Below are 14,641 nucleotides of genomic sequence, written 5' to 3'. Positions count from 1 at the left end.
CAATAGCTTGACTAATGAAGACCAGCATACACCTTCTAATTACCCTATCAACATGAAGCAACCTCAAGAGATCAATGGATTTGGATTCCACAATCGCTTTGTTTCTCCGCACTGATGAGAATTCTGCCATTAACCATGTACTCTGCCTTCAAGTTCAAAAGGCTGCAGTTGGAGATGGTGAAGGGGAGAATCCTGTGGCTTTGGGAATGGTTCTGGAGGAGATGAGACACGTTCACACTGGATTGATTATATCTGAAAGAATTTGGATGGGAGCCCTCGTGCGCGGATTGCTGTTGAAGGGGTAGGGACGGAGTTTAGCAGGGGAATGGGAAAGTAAGCAAAGGTTCAGAAATAAGAAAAGCAGAAGTAGAGAGACATAAAATCAATGTGGTAGAACATCAAATGTGACAAAATAATCATAGACGACTGAGTGTGCTTTATGGGATAAGTAAAAACACCAGAATGGCAAATAAGGAGCACGAGGGCACCCATGGGCCTGTGCAAGAACATGTTAGACCTATTACCAGACCCATCTCTTCCAAAGGGAGAGCAAAAAGTCAAACATTCTGTTTGGAGTTTTTGTTTGAATGAAAAAGCAGGTGAACATGGAAGTGCAGATGTCAATACGAGAGATGTAAGATTGTGGTTCAAACCAGAGAACAAAAGGGAGACAATCACACTGCCGGGTGCAAAGCCTTAGAAAATCTGAAAGAGCTTTTAGGGGTGCACACACTAGGATGGTTACGGCATGTCAGAATAAAAGGCGTAAAGGGCGTAGAACCCGAACATGCAATCAGAATCCCTACAAAAGGTACTGAACGTAGCCCAGGACATCACAGGCAAAACCCTCCCCACCACTGAGAATATCTAGAGGGAACGCTGCCATCAGCAGTATCAATCATCAAGGATCCACACCACCCAGCACACGCACTGTTCTTGCTGATGCCATCAGGCAAGAGCTATCGGTGCCACAAGATTCGCACCACCAGGTTCAGGAACAGCTGCTACCCCTTCACCATCAGACTCCTCAACAACAAACTCAATCGGATACCCATTAAGGACTTTTACTTTTGCGCTTAATTGGATTTTTTCTTCCTCTCCATTTTGGCCAGTTTGTTTACATTTCCTTATTTGATTACATATGTACATTGAGTACAGTTTTTTTTCTGCACTACCAATAAGTGGTAATTCTACCTTGCCAGCAAAAAAAAATCTCAGGGTTGTATGCGATGTCATATATGTATTCTGAAATAAATCTGAAATTTGAAATCAGAAAATTTATCCAGCATGTAGCAGGCCAACATGAAGAGGGCTGGGTGCAATTCTGTGCTTAGTTTTCGGAGATAAACTGAGAAGATGTATACAAGATTGAGGGGCTTTGAAAGGACAGCCAGCACCTCCTCCCCAGCAATTATGGCAAATATCAGAGGATATCTGTTTAAGGTGAGTGGAGAAAAGTTTGAGGTGAAGTTAAAGGTAAGTCTTTTTACACAGAGTGGTAGGCGCCTGGAATGCATTGCTGGGAGTAGTGGAGGCTGGTTGTGAGGGAGGAAAAATTAGATAAGATTTACATAAGTTGGTACAACATCGTCAGCCTGTTCTGGGCTGTGATATTCTATGTTCTACGTGAGAGAGCATTTTTAAACTGTACAGCACAGTAACAGGCCCTTTTGGCCCATGTACCCCAAATACACCAATGAACCTACAACCCCTTTGAATGTGGGAGGAAACTGGAGCCCCCGGAGGAAACCCACAGAGATATGGGGAGAGTATACATACTCTCTACAGACAGCAAGGGATTCAAACCCACATTACTGGTGCTATAATAGCATCTACTACTACTGATAGGTAACTACTACTCTAACCTGTTGCCCTATTGTTAGGTGATTTGTTAGATTTTAAATACAAACAGTAAAATCAAGCAACACTTATCAGGTCAGGCAGGTTAGGTTTCAAATACCAGTCCCTCATCCAAACTAAGAGAGACAAACAATTTATCTTGGGTAGCAAAAGGCGGGGGAGAGTAGAACAAAAGGCATGCCTCAGATATGATAAGGTGAAAGGACAGTTAAAATCAAAGTAAGCTTGTTAGCCTGTGTAATATGTTGTAACCAGCAATATAACTGCTCCTTTATTGTGCCTTGCTTCCCCCCCCTCTTCCCTGCAACTTAAAACTTGTTTTATAACTTTTCTCAGCTCCAAAGCAAGGTCCACAATCCTGTTGACCCTTGTTCGTCCCCTGCAGTGACTGCCTGACGCAAAGAGTACTTTGTGTTTCAGCTTCACATTCCCTGATCCGCAGCTGCTGGTTTCCATGGCAGCATCTATACTTTTGAATATTTTATTTTAATTTTTCCAAGACACACATAGAACATTATTACATACATCATATAAACAGTATTTTAAAATTATAGAGTCTCATATGATTACCCAAATCTCACCCCCCCCCCCATCCCCCAGCTGCTAACAATTGTCCAAAAGAAGGGGTGTTTGAGCTGCCCTCATTAATTAGTCCATCTCTTGATCTTCAGGAATTCAACACTATTAACCTGCCTAACTATATTATTTAAACCTTTTTGGGAAAGTTAATTATGTTCTTACCCCAGTATGAATTAAATAAGGTTGCCATATTTTAACAAACACATCATATTTCTTTCTAAGATTATAAGTGACCTTTTCCAGGGGGGCACAACTTCGTATTTCCATATTCCAGTGAGTAATAAGTAGGGGGGAGTCGGACTTCCACGTTACAGCGAGCTATTTCCTGGCCACCACTAGTGCAATCCTCATGAACTGTATTTGATATTTTGATAGTTTTGCATAAGATTGCTCAATAAATACAATTCTGGTCCCAATGGAAAATCCACTTCGATAATTTTTGTCAAAATTTCTGCCAAGTCATACCAAAAGGATCTTACTTTCACACATAGCCAGGTTGAATGTATAAATGTTCCAACCTCTATACTACACCTAAAACATGAGTCCGGAATTTCAGATTTTGAATCGTGTAATTTTCGTGGTACAAGGTGTAAATTGGTGCATAAAATTGTATTGTACCAATCTATATCTGTCATTAATAAAAAATGTCATATTATCAGAGCAGAATTTTGACCAATATTGTTCTTGAATCCTTTTCCCCAAGCCCATCTCCTAACTTGGCAGCATCTATTGATGAGGCCGCTGAAGGATCGTCATAACCAGATCAATCCCACAGGACTTCACACTTCCTGAATCATTTCATTTTCAGGTGCAAAAGAAGAAGAAAGAATCCTTGACCCTGGGCAACAGAAAGAAGTGAGCTTGTCACTGAGGTGAGAGCAAGCTGTGGGAATCTGAAACCTGGACTGGGTTTTCCACAAACACAAGGATTCATTCAAGTTCGTTTATTTATCATCCAATTGCACAAGTACAGTATAACCTGACAAAACAGTGCTCCCTTGAGCACCTGACCATCCTGACCCAATGCCTTGCAGTGGGACTGTCATAAAGTTCCACAGCATAGGAACAGGCCTTTCAGCATCAAGTATCCACAGATTTCTCCCATTTGCAGCACTTGGTCCTTGCTGATGTTAATGCGGGTCAGGATTCTACAATAATGCAGGGAATCTCTGCCTCCATCACCCCTTCAGGTAGAGAGGGCCAGATGCCAATAACACCTCTGGAAAAGAAAGTTCTACTTCCGATCCGTCTAAATTTCTTCCTCCTTTACCTTAAACCAATTCCCTCTGGTCTTAAACTTGATCAATGCCTTTAATCATTTCATGCACCTCTCTCAGGTGCCACAGTCTCCTCTGCTGGAAGTAAAACAAGCCCAAACTGTCCAGTCACCCCCCATATTCAAAACATTCCAGCCAGACATCTTGTGAATATCCTCTGCACCGCCTCCAGCGTCAACCCATTCTTCCTAGAGTGTGTGGAGCAGATCAGCATATCATTCTCTAGCCACTGCCCAACCTGTTTTATGCAGTTGTATCATCTCTCTCCTCATATTCTATGCCTTGGTTGATGAAGACAATGATACCAGATGCCTTTCAACTGCCCTGTGCCATGAAATCACAGCATTGTACAGCACAGAAGCAGACCACTTCATGCCAACTTATCCACACCAAACATGATGCACAAAATCCCATTTCCCTGCATTAGGGCCTGCATTGTTCTGGGGATCCAAGTGGATAAAGAGGAATGAGTAAGGTTGTGGGGAGTGAGGAAGGCAAAGGAAGTGAATTGAAATAGAACAGGATGATGGAGGACAAGCACCAAAGTAAAATAGGTTAACTTTGTCTTGCTTTAATACAAGAAGCCTGACATGGAAGGCCGGCAAGATTCGGCTATGGATAGGCATAAGACAATGGGATGTTGTAACTGTAATGGAGATGTGGTTGAAGGAGGGCCAGGCCTGGCAGCTCATTGTTCTGAGGTACTGTAGTTACAGGTGTGATAAGAACAGTGGAAAGTGGAGGTACAATATTAGTCAAAGAAGATATCACAGCAGTATTTTGAGAGGATATTGCAGAGAACTATTGCGTGAGACAATGTGGGTGGAAATCAGGAAACAAAAGGGAATTGTTACCTAGATGACATATACTAAAGGCTACCAAAAAGTCACTAGGAACTAGAGTCAAATAAGTAGAGAGATTGCTGAGGTCTTTAAAAATAGCAAAGCTGTTATTATTGGCAATTTTAACTTGCCAACATTGACTGAAATCAGATGGAGTGTCCAGGAGAATGTCCTACAGCAATATGTAGATAGGCAGACGAGGGAAAGGGTTATATTAGACCTTGTAATGGGGAGTGAAGCTGGTCAGGGAACTGGGGAAACAGTTGGGAACACTTCAGGGATAGGGTGAATAAATCTCCAGGTCCAGATCAGAACATTGTGGGAAGGCAGGAAAGAAATTGTTGGCACCTTGACAGACATTTTTAAATCATCGCCAAGGACAGAAGTCCCAGAGGACTGGAGGATGGCAAATGCAGTGCCACTGTTTAAAAAAGGGCTGCAAGGATAATCCAGGGAACTAGAGTGTAACATGAAAGTCTGCAGATGTTGTGATTATAGTAAAAACACTGAAATGCCATAAGAACTCAGCCGGTCTTTTCAATGTCCATAAAAAGCAATGATATATTGTGCATGTTTCAGGCCTGAGCCCTTCTTCAAGGAAGAAGCAGAATGAGCCAGAAGCAGGAAATCTCAGAAAGTCTCAGAATACAGACAGTGCTGGCTGGGGGAGGAATCCAGACCAACAAAAGGTGTTAATTGGAATATAATAAGGGACGTGGTAAGAATTTATCATGTTTGTGCGAAAAGAGACAGAAGGGAGAGACAGAGCTGGGGGAAGGTGAGTGGGGGAGTTGGAGGGTGCCCAGTCAGAAGATGAGATGTCGTTCTTCCAATTTGCAGGTGGTCTCAATCTGGCACTACAAGACCACGGACAGGCATGTTAGCATTGATCTCCTAGTCTGCGTCCAGTCTCTCTGATGTAGGAGACCATAATGGAAGCACTGGATGAAGTAAATGACCCCTGCAGATTCATATGTGAAATGTTGCTTCACTTGGAAGGATTGTTTAGGGCCTGGAATGGTGGTGAGGGAGGAGGTGTGAACACAAGTGGAGCTCTCCTGCAGTCATAGGGATAGGTGCCAAGGGAGACAATTGGTGGGGACGGAGGACTGGACAAGGAGTCATGGAGGGAGCGGTCCCTGCGGAAGATGGAGAGGGGAATGTATGTCTAGTGGTGGTATCATGTAGTAAGTGGCAGAAATGGCACAGGAGGATGTGCTGACGCAGAGGCTGGTGAGGACAAGGAATCCTGCCCTTGTGTGTGGGGGTGGAGGGGGCTGGTGCAGATGTACAGGGAATGGAGGATATGTAGATGAGTGCCAAGCTGATGGTGTCAGAGCAAAAGCCACTGTTTGAAAAAGGGCTTCTCTGATGATCTAGCTTGGAAGCCCTCATCCTTGGTACAGATGGAGGAATTAAGAATGGAATGGAATCCTTACAGGGGACAGAGTGGGAAGGGGTGTAGCTGAGGTAGCCGTGTGGGTTGGTGGGTTTGTAGAAGATAACAACAAATCTGTTAGTTTGATGTCAGTGGTAGGGAAACTGCTAGAGAGGATTCTGAGAAATATAATTTATCAAATGCTTGGACCCTTGCTGTTTGTGATTTTTAAAAAATGTGACCTGGATGAAGAAATGGAAGGATTGGTCAGTAAGTTTGTGGATGATACGAAGGTTGGAAATGTTGTGGATGGTGCTGAAGGTTACAAGAGGATATAGACAGGATGCAGAAATGGGAGGAAAACTGGCAGATGGAGTTCAATCAGGGAAAGTGTGAGGTGATGCATTTTGGAAGGTCAAACCTGAAAGCTGGTCGGATACTTGTGGAGGAACAGAGCAACCTTGGTCCAAATCCATACATCTCTCAAGGTTGCCATGCAGGTTGATAGGATAATTAAGAAGGCCTATGAGTTTCTGGGCTTCATTAGTGTGGGGATTGAGTTTAAGAGTCAAGAGGTAATGTTGCAACTCTATAAATCTCTGGTAAGACCACACATAGAGTATCATGTTCAGTTCTGGTCACCTCATTACAAGGATGTGGAAGCTATGGAGAGGGTGCAGAGGAGATTTATCAGGATGTTGCCTGGATTGGAAAATAAATCTTAAGGCAAGATTAGCAGAGCTGACATTTCTCTCTGGAGTGAAGAAGGATGAGAGGTGATTTAATAGAGGTCTACAAGATTATGAGATAATGGTAGATAACCAGCATCTTTTTCCCAAGGCATGAGCAGCAAACGCCAGAGGACATCTGTCCAAAGTGAAGGGAGGGAAGTTTAGGAGAGACATCAGGGGGTGAGGGAGTTGTGGGTGCCTGGAATGCCTTGCCAGGGATGGTGATGGATGCTGAAACAGTTGGGGCATTTAAGAGAGACTTAGATGGAAGAAAAATAGAGGGCTAAGGGGTAGGGAGGGGTTAGTACTTTTTTTTAAATGTTGGCACAACATCGAGGCCTGAAAGGCCTGTACTGTGCTGTAGTGTCCTATGTAACAATTGGATAGTTAGGGGAAAATGAGAGACCCAGTGTGGATTTGTACATAGGAAATTGTGTCGCAAACTTGATAGAATTTTCTGAGCAGATGACAAGGAAGGTAAATGTGGACATAGTGGTTGACATTATTTATATGGATTTTAATAAAGTTCCAGCATAGTATGTTGGTATAGGTTAGGGCCTAGAGACAGGAAGCTATCTAACTAACTGGATAAAAGATGTATTGAATATGAATGTTTTCCTGAATAAAAAATCCCCCCCCCTCTCCCTATTACCTGAAATGTTCAGTAGGTTCACCTTTAATGATCTGTCACTGTTAAAGGTTGCACATGGAACATAGTCTCTTCAGCTGCAAGTTGCTGCTCTGAAAGTTAGCCGGGCACCGAGATGACTACCCAACGACAGCGTGAGGAACTGGGGGAAGATCAGATTCGCTCTGCAGGCACCTCCCTGGTATTACAGATGCTGCTTCTTCATTGTTCCAACAAGGTTATAGTTCCTGAACCTTCATTGTCAATGTTGGGTGTGGAGCCTGAATGGCTAACAATCCAATCGTTCTTGTTGTGATGTTCCACGTTGCTTACAGTTTCAGCTTTCAAATTAATTTTAGTTCTGATGAATGTTTAAACATTTAGAATTTTTAAATTTATATTTATTTTAAAGCATCACCATATTGCAGTCTCCTCTTCCCCGCCCCCCCCCAACCCAAGTTCAAGGGCTTTTGTCTATTTCTAGGTATCTGCTGAGCCCCAGGGCCTAAGTGTTTATGTAAACCTGGGGCCTGGTTCAGGGTGTTTAGCTGGGTTCTAAGGCCTGTTTCTGGGTGTTTAGGTGAACTTGGGGCCTGTTTCTGGGGATTTAGCTGGGCCTGAGGGCCTGATTCTGGGTGTTTAGGTGAACCTGGGGCCTGTTTAACTAGACTTTTCAGCCTATTTCTGTGGGTCTCTTCCTGTTACATAAATTGTTTTGTTTCAGAAAAAGTTATGAAAATATTCTTTGTTTTTTTTAATCTATGTTTATCTCACCATTATAATTTTTTAAAAGTTCAAATGATGCCAAAACCAAAATCTTCGGATTTAAATTACATAAACATTTTCATTTTTAAACTTCAGTAATTTTACAAATATTTAATTTAAATAATATAAAAGTCAAAGGAGATCATTTCTATCTCCAGTGACCCATGGTTGCTCTGAACCCTTGATCCAGAAAGGGCAAATGTGGGGGAATTTACATTTCATTCATTCATTAAATATTTTTTAAAAATAGCTGTTCTCAATAATGGTACCCATGAAATCAGTCTTCTCTGAATGTGATTTCAGACCCAACATGCTCACCTCAGGGGCAACTAGGGATGGGCAATGAATGCTGGTATCACAAGCACCAGCCACATCCATAAAAGAAGGTAACGTCAATCCTTGGTTATTGTTGAAAGGTGGGTGGCTGGGAAGGAAATCAAATTAAAACGAAAAATAGCTCCTGCTCTTTTGTTTCTCTTTGCCCAATTAACAATAAAAGTGTCTGTATTAACAGAAAACATGGAACAGTTCTGTAATATAGGCCTCTGGCCACAATGTTGTGCTGCCCTATGTAAACGTACTCCACTACAATCTAAACCTTCTCTCCCTCATATCCTTAACCTCTGTCAAACAAGAGTTTTATAGATCAACAACATTATTTCACTGCTCTTGAACTCAATCCTGACTAACAAAGGCCAACACACCATACTCCTTAACCACCTTGTCAACTTGTGCAGCAAATTCTAATAACAAACCCAAGACATATAAAAACAAATTATTGCAAATATTCTACTTTTCAAAATTATAGCTGTTGAAAATTAGATGTCAAAATCATCTTTTGATTTTATTAAAACCAATCTTATATCTTTCTTGAAACTTGGGCTGACATGACTGAAGGCATTACCTTCTCTCCATTAATATTGTATTTTAGTGAAAAGAAGTTTTCAAATTGTGATCCTGACATTTTCATATTATGGAAATTGTAGGGAAGTGATGCCTGTCAGTTGGGGCAGTGTCAATAAAACACAACGGGTAGATAATAGGTCTTCTGTTTGCACACCAGGGTATGTGGGGAAAAGGGGCAATGGGACAAGACATGCAAATTAACAGGCTAGGTTCTGATTTTAAGATGAAGTTTGGAAATGTTCCTTCATTACTTTAAAATCTTTTAGAAGTATTGGAAAGCCAGATGATTAGAGCTAAGATACGGAACAGTCATGATTCTGCAACTTGTGGGGCCTGCTTGGGGTGCTGAATATTTTCTTGTTGGTATGATGCCAAGCTGTAGAGGTTAAGGTGCTGCATTTGTTAAATTAAACAAGGGCAGGCCCTACACAGTAAATGACAGGGCCTGGGTGAGTATTATTGGACAGAGACCTAGAGATACAAGTATATAGTTCCATGAAAATGGCCACACATATACAGGATGATGAAGAAATGTTTGGCACACTAGGTTGCATTGGTCATGACACTGAGTACAGAAGCAGGAGTGTCTTGTTACACTGTACAAGGCACTGGTAAGGCCACATCTGGAGTATTGTGCACAGTTCCAGTCACCCAGAAATAGTAAAGATTTGATTACGCTGGAAAGGGTGCAGAAAAAAGATTCACAAGGATGTTACTGGGACTGCATAGTAATTCTTTTTCCCTGGAGCATGGGGTGACCAGAGGTATTGGAGTCAGAGAATTCCAGGGCACAGAAACAGGCCCTTTAACCCAACGTCCATGCCAACCATGTGGCCCAACGTGCTACTTGCCTGCATTTGCCCATATCCCTTGAAACCTTTCTTATCCATGTACCATCTAAATGCCTTTTAAACTTTACAATCGTACACACTTCTACCACCTCCTCTGACAACTCGTTCTATATCCCACCACCATTTGTGTGAAGGTGGCCTTCAGCTCCCTTTTAAATCTTTCCCCAACCCAAAATCTACACCTTCTTGTTTTAGATTCTCTGCCCTGGGAAAGACTATTTTCCTTATCTATGCCCCTCACAATTTTGTGAATCTCTATTAGATTCCCCTCAAAGCCTTATGTTGAAAGGAAGGTATATTTCCCAGAAATGGGTGAGCAAACCTGTGCACAATAATCCATGCGTAGTCTTACCAACATCCTGTCCAACTGCAACATCACATCCTTGCTCCTGCACTCAAAGCTTTAAGCAGTGAAGGCAATCATGCCAAATGCCTTCACAACCCTGTCTACCCTTGTTACCACTCTTACGGATATACAAAATCATGAGGGGCATAAGTAAGGTGGATAATTAGTCTTTGTTCCCAGTATAAACAAAACTAGAGAGCATTGGATAATTTTTTTTAAAGACATACAGGCCCATTTGGCCTATGGGCACATTCCACCCCAAATATCCCAATTAACCTACAACCCCTGTATGTTTTGAAGGGTGGAAGGAAACTGGAGCACCCAGAGGAAATCCATACAGACATGAGGAGAAAGTGAAAACTCCCTACAGACAACACCAGATTTGAACCCCAGTCACTGGTGCTGTACCAGCACTCCACTAACCACTATGGTAAACATGTCACCCCTGGCAAGGGAGGGGAGGGAAGAGGATTTGAGGAATTTTTTTTCCCCCAGTGGGTATATGGAACGTATCGCCAGAGGAAATGTTAAAAGGCATAGACAATGTTTGAAAAGTGTTTTGACAGGTACATAGACAGGAAAGATTGAGAGGGGTAAAGGCAAACATGATTATCTCAGGTAGACAACTTGGGTTGGCAAATACGATTAGATCAAAGGGCTTGTTTCTATATTGTAGAGACCATTTTGTTAGATAGATTCAGAAGGGAGCTGGATGTGGCGCTTATGGATAAAGAGAAGGGGTATGGAGAGAAAGCATGAATAGGGCAGCATACATCGGTTATCTGATCCAGATGTCCAACTTTGGAGGCAAAGATATCTGGAATTAAATAACATGGCTTCTCCACATGTAAACAGGTCCGAGGAGGTCTTAAGATTTTAGATAGATGTACAATGAATATGCTATAAAAATGTGAAGAATACCGGTGTTTGCTAGTGAGAGCAGTGCTTGTGATGACCTACATGTTTCTGATGTCACATGGAGAGAATCCAGTTGGAAAATTCTGACATTGATGTCAAACATCTCAGGAGTAAGCAAAAGTGGGCCCTTTACTGTTTGGAATGAATAAATGTCTGTTAGTTAGGATTCCTTGTTCACCCTAACCTCTTCAAACCTAGTGGCCCAACCATTTATAGCTTTGTTGAAAGGGCTGATGCAGGCCAGTTTCTCATCCACTAATGAGCTCAACAACAAACACTGCAGGACCTTGATCACATGAAGAAAGGCATCTAGGAACCAGGATTTATCCAAGCAGCATTCACACCCTTGTCCTTTTGCTGTGTTCACTCAATTGCCCCATTTCCAACGTCCTTTCGCTGTGTCTCTGGCATATTCGCAGTGCTTTCTTGGACTGATACTGGGCCATATTATCCACAGTCATTTTGTATAAACTGCTGTAACTGTTTTCAGTGGCCGATTCTGTTCAGGAAAGAAAGGTAATTAATAAGATGCACAAAAGACTGCAGATGTTGGAATCTAGAGGGAAAAAAATCTGCTGGAGGAACTGAAGGGATCCAATTTTTTGTATTCATTGTCTCTTCATCTTTCAATTAAGGGTACTGTTCGAGTTATTTATGGTCATTATTTATCACTGAATATTTATATTTCTGTATTTGCAGTTTGTTTACATTTCCTCCTTTCTTGAGTACAGTTACTGGTAATTAGAATTTCTGCCTGGCCCGCAGGAAGAAGAAACTCAGGGTTGCATGCGATGTCATGAATGTACTCTGACAATAAATTTGAACTTTGAGTTGTACTTTAGTTGTTTTTGCAGTTTTGATCACAAGGACTTGTTCCGCTGCAGCAAGAATGAATTTCTGGGCAAACGTATTGTGTATGCCAATAAACATGTTATGAGGGACTCAGGTGTTGGACCATGGATCACAAAAGATTCATTTGCAGGCATCACAGGTCACCAAGAAGGCAAATGGATGCTGGCCTTCATTGCTAAAGGGATTGCATTTAAGAGCAGGGAGGTTCTGCTGCAACTGTACAAGAAACTGGAGAGGCTTTACCTGAGTACTCTGTGCTATTTTGGCCTCCTTGCTTTGGAAGTGGTACTGAGGACATTCACCAAGTTCATTCCAGAACTGAAGGGGTTAGTCTACGAGATTGAGTCACTGGAGGTTTGAGAGGGAATCTTGTAGAAATATATAAAATTGTGAAAGAGATAGATAAGATAATGTAGGAAGGATGTTTCCACTGGGAAGATTCGGGCAGTAGATTTAGATCGAAAATGAGGAGGAACTGCTTCTCCCAGAAAGTAGTGAATCTAGGGGATTTTCTGCCCAAGCAGTACAGGTTCCATTATAAAATATATTTAAGATAACTAGATTTTTGCATAGTCAGGGACTTAAGGAAAAGCCAGGTAAGTGGCGCTGAGTCCAAGGCCAGGTCAGCCACGGTCTTATTGAATAGCAGAGCAGACTCGACAGGTCAGATGGCTGACTCCTGCTCCTCATGTTCCTGTGCTCATACAGAGGGTGTTAGATATATGAACAGAGGAAGTTGTAAAGGTGAGGTACAAATGTTTAAAAGACTTAGACAGGGTCATGGATAAAAAAGGTTTCGAGAAGTATGGCGACCAGCTCGGATAGATAATGGTCAACTTGGGTGATGGACCAAATGGCCTGTTTCCGTGCTGCACATTAAGGGCTTAATGCCTCGGACAGTGTCATAAATATTCTAAATTTGTAAGAAACAGGTGTTGACCTGTCCCAGGGATGTCAGCAAAAAACTTACCCTGGAATTCATCCCACTTGGCACGAATAGACTCTTGGATTTTCTGTTGCTCTGGATGTCCCAGAATATTCTATGAAAAAAGTGATTGTATATATAGGTACTTGCACACATCTGCAATGCTGCTGTAACATTAATAGTTCTTCGGTGAGGGACCAAAGCTTCTTGCCTCATACATCGGCCTCTAACCTCATTGGGGATCACCCCACCAGAAATTAATTCAAGAATATTTTTCCCTTTGCCCCAGATAAGATTGGAAGAAGATCAATCAGTGCAGAGCTAGAGATGCATGGTTTTCATTCTCTTGTATTCAATGAGGAAAGGCCAACGATGAGCTCCTGTAACACAATGATTATGGAGTGTAGAATGGCAAAAACAAAGGCAAATTTGGACCAGATACAGTTTTACATGAGAAGATGGATCTTGTGACATCCAGCATAAAAAGGACATCTACAGTAAAAGGCCAGGACCTTCAAATGCATCCAGAACTCCCTGAAAATAGGGATACAGAAGCAGAGAGTAATGAAGAAGGGATCTGACATGTTTGTCTTCATTCACTGAGACACTGAGTGAGTGTTCTGGGATGTCGTGTTGTAGCTTTAAAAAGCATTTGTTAGGAGACATTTGGAATACTAGGTACAGTTCTGGTCACCACACTGGTATAGGGAAAGATTAAGTTTATTCTCACTGGAATATAGGAGGCAGAGGGGTAACCTTCCAGAATTTAAAATTTAAGGGGCATTAGATGCCACATGCTACTGAAGCAAGAAGCAGAAATATAATGCAGTTTAGCTGGTGAGAGGGGAGGGATTCAGATATAGTAAAATTCCCATTATCTGGAATTCAAGCAACCAGCAAACTAAAATAGCGGAAAATAAATAGGTAAATAATACAAGTTTAAAACTGATGCCCCTAGTTTGCCAATCACGTAACACACAATCTCAAGCAAGTGGAAAATTCACTTATCCAGCATCTACCAGTCCCCATAGGTGCTGGATACTGGGGGCTTTTACTGTATTTGGATCACAGGGCTCTCCTCCAGGGAAGGTGGGACCTGTACAAAGAGGAAGGTTTAAACCTGAACGGGGGGGGGGTGGGGGACACAATATTATTGTGGGCAGGTTAGTTCACACGGCTGGGAAGTGTTTAAACTGGTGGCAGGGGCAGCAAGTGGAGGGGATGGCAGATGCCAAGACAAGCAACAGGCCTGAAAGAAAGGACAGGAAGAGACAGGTGAATGGTCACAACAAGAGTGATGTGAGGCTGAAGTGAGTTTATTTTAATGCGAGGGATATTGTGAAGAAGGCAGATGAACTTGGAGCCTGGATCAGAACTTGGAATTATGATGTTGTGGCTGCAAGAGGGACAGATTTAGCAACTCAATGCCTCTGATTTTGTTGTTTTAGACAGTAAGAGAAGGAAGTAAAAGAGGTGGAGTGTTGATCATCGGGGAGAGGGTCACAGTTACACTCAGAGAGGACCAAACGATTGGCTCAAATACAGAGGCAGCGTGGGTGGAGATGAGAAATATGAAAGGTGAATACCATAGGCCTCTCAATAGCCACTAGCAGGGAGGAACAGATATGTGGACATATTATGGAAAGTTGCAAAAGCAGTTGTTGTAGTTGGAGACTTTAATTTCCCCAATATTAACTGAAATGGTGCAGAATGTCGATCTTCTCAAGAATACCTTTTTTTCCCCCACAACAAATATTAAGTTCTTGAGCCTCCCCTTGTTACA

At 42.2% G+C, this 14,641-nt stretch overlaps 2 protein-coding genes across 5 annotated transcripts in view; one reads left to right on the top strand and one right to left on the bottom strand.

Moving 5' to 3' along the window:
- pde9aa (phosphodiesterase 9aa) overlaps positions 1-13,508 on the top strand; it is an 83,969-nt gene extending 70,461 nt beyond the window's left edge. Inside the window, exons 20-22 of one of the 3 annotated variants that reach the window (XR_011341628.1) lie at positions 3,248-3,311; positions 7,367-7,497; positions 13,148-13,508. Coding sequence is in view for 2 of the 3 variants with exons in the window: in XM_069889203.1 (XP_069745304.1) it covers positions 3,248-3,298 (51 nt within the window). In the remaining variant the exon portion in view is untranslated. Of the gene's footprint in view, positions 1-6; positions 1,878-3,247; positions 3,312-7,366; positions 11,928-13,147 lie in introns of those variants that run through there. The other 2 variants (XM_069889203.1, XM_069889204.1) reach the window with 2 other exon arrangements.
- Positions 3,369-14,641, bottom strand: part of wdr4 (WD repeat domain 4) — a 31,984-nt gene continuing 20,711 nt past the window's right edge. For both annotated transcript variants that reach the window (XM_069889206.1, XM_069889205.1), the window contains 2 exons: positions 12,904-12,973; positions 3,369-11,580 (listed from right to left, as the gene is read on the bottom strand). In XM_069889206.1, the coding sequence (XP_069745307.1) occupies positions 11,420-11,580; positions 12,904-12,973 (231 nt within the window). In that variant the 3' untranslated portion in view covers positions 3,369-11,419. The remainder of the gene's footprint in view (positions 11,581-12,903; positions 12,974-14,641) is intronic.

This window comes from Narcine bancroftii, chromosome 7, assembly GCF_036971445.1.
Source record: "Narcine bancroftii isolate sNarBan1 chromosome 7, sNarBan1.hap1, whole genome shotgun sequence".
Lineage (NCBI taxonomy): Eukaryota > Metazoa > Chordata > Chondrichthyes > Torpediniformes > Narcinidae > Narcine > Narcine bancroftii.
This window is presented reverse-complemented; position numbering and strand designations above follow the sequence as displayed.